The sequence below is a fragment of the Morus notabilis genome, unplaced genomic scaffold (assembly GCF_000414095.1).
Source record: "Morus notabilis unplaced genomic scaffold, ASM41409v2 C11416468, whole genome shotgun sequence".
Classification (NCBI taxonomy): Eukaryota; Viridiplantae; Streptophyta; class Magnoliopsida; order Rosales; family Moraceae; genus Morus; species Morus notabilis.
Window position 1 is genome coordinate 1 of NW_010387073.1, and position 1,474 is coordinate 1,474.

The window sequence follows — 1,474 nt, forward strand, 5'->3', positions numbered from 1 at the left end:
AGAAGCTTTTGTCCATTGTAAGTTGTCAAAATGGATATCTTATTTGCAGGATATCCTAGTAGGCGCATGTATATGTAGACATTGACAATATATTCAGCTTCTCCCTCATTTTGGTAGAACCAAGGCGAAGGAGCAGTCTCGCCCTTACCATGATAATCTGGCACATCTACTAGTTGATATTCATAGGAGAATCCAGCATTTGCTCTATGAAATATTGAGTCCTCTTTAACGTAAGGAAGGTCTCCCAAATCTCTATACCTCCAGTTGTAAAGTTTTGCAATGCTTGGCCGAGCTCTACCCTGGGCATTAAGTTCAATATAAGGGATACCAAGACGAACAAACCGTGTGAAGAGACTCTGGTCCATGTGACTGTACTTTTGGAAAGCCATGTTCTTAACTACAGGAGGCAATTGATGATGGTCACCAATTAAAATGCAGCGTTTCAGCCGTGCATAACCATCTTCCTGCCTCTGCAGCAACATTGGGATGAAAGTTTCAATCTCCAAAATCTGGGCACTTTCTTCCATTAGCAAGTTGTCATACTTGAAACCCAATTGAAGAAAGTCCTTTCTCTTTAAAGCTGCATGAGTGCAGGTCATTGCAACAATCTTTGCCTGCTTTGTCATCAAGTAATTTGCTCGATCAGCTGTTGACTTGAGTAACTCGAAAGCCCTGCATTCTTCAAGTTCTTGGAACATAGTTTTGAGATGACGAAAGCACCCTTTAGCTGCCCGCATGTCTTCCTCAAATGACTCACCAATAAAAACAGGGTGAGGTGCGTTGGAAAAGAACTCCTTAAAGGGGAAACGATCCTTTACAAAAGATGGTTTATCCTCATTTCCAGCACAAGCAGCAAGAAATTGCTCCCAGCGCGAATACACATGAAGCAACCAAAAATACCCAGCAGTTTCACAGGTATAACCCACATCCTCGGGCAATTGGAGAGATCTTGCCAGCCTCTCCACTTCACTAAGCAATTCCAGTCGCCGTACTAGCATTGCATTCACACGGCCCTGTCGGCTGAAGTCGAGATCAGTTGCAAGCTCTTGTTCACCTTGACCAAGTCGAAGAAGATAGCGTGCAGGCACATCCCTCTGAAATATCAAAGCATGTATTAGTAAGTATACAAATGAAAAAAATGAATAACTTGAAAGGTCCATTTACTTGTATGAAATTTGTATATTAACAACGAATACCTGCATTATCTTCTCAAAAAGGTCATTAAGAGCCTGGTTTGAATGAGTAATTATCAACGTCCTCTGAGTAGGGCAACTATGATAAAGAACATTCAAGATCTGCACTGCTGTATCAGTCTTTCCCGTTCCAGGAGGACCCACAACCATTGTTAGTCCAGGCTGAACACCTGAAATGATTGCTTCAACCTATATGAAAAGAGAATTTCCTAGATCAAGCCCTTGGTTAAACATGGAGTAAATAAACAGAGGTGATTGCTCATCAATACTATTTCTATAAT

General features: G+C 41.5%; 1 protein-coding gene across 1 annotated transcript; it reads right to left on the minus strand.

The window, feature by feature from the left end:
• Positions 1 to 6: 6 nt before the first annotated feature.
• Positions 7 to 1,382, minus strand: LOC112095163 (intron-binding protein aquarius-like; the record flags this gene model as incomplete). The annotated part of the gene is made up of 2 exons (XM_024176844.1): positions 1,197 to 1,382; positions 7 to 1,094 (listed from the first exon to the last, which is right to left on the minus strand). Coding segments are annotated over exons 1-2 (1,235 nt in total), but the record flags the coding sequence as incomplete, so codon positions are not given.
• Positions 1,383 to 1,474: the final 92 nt, after the last annotated feature.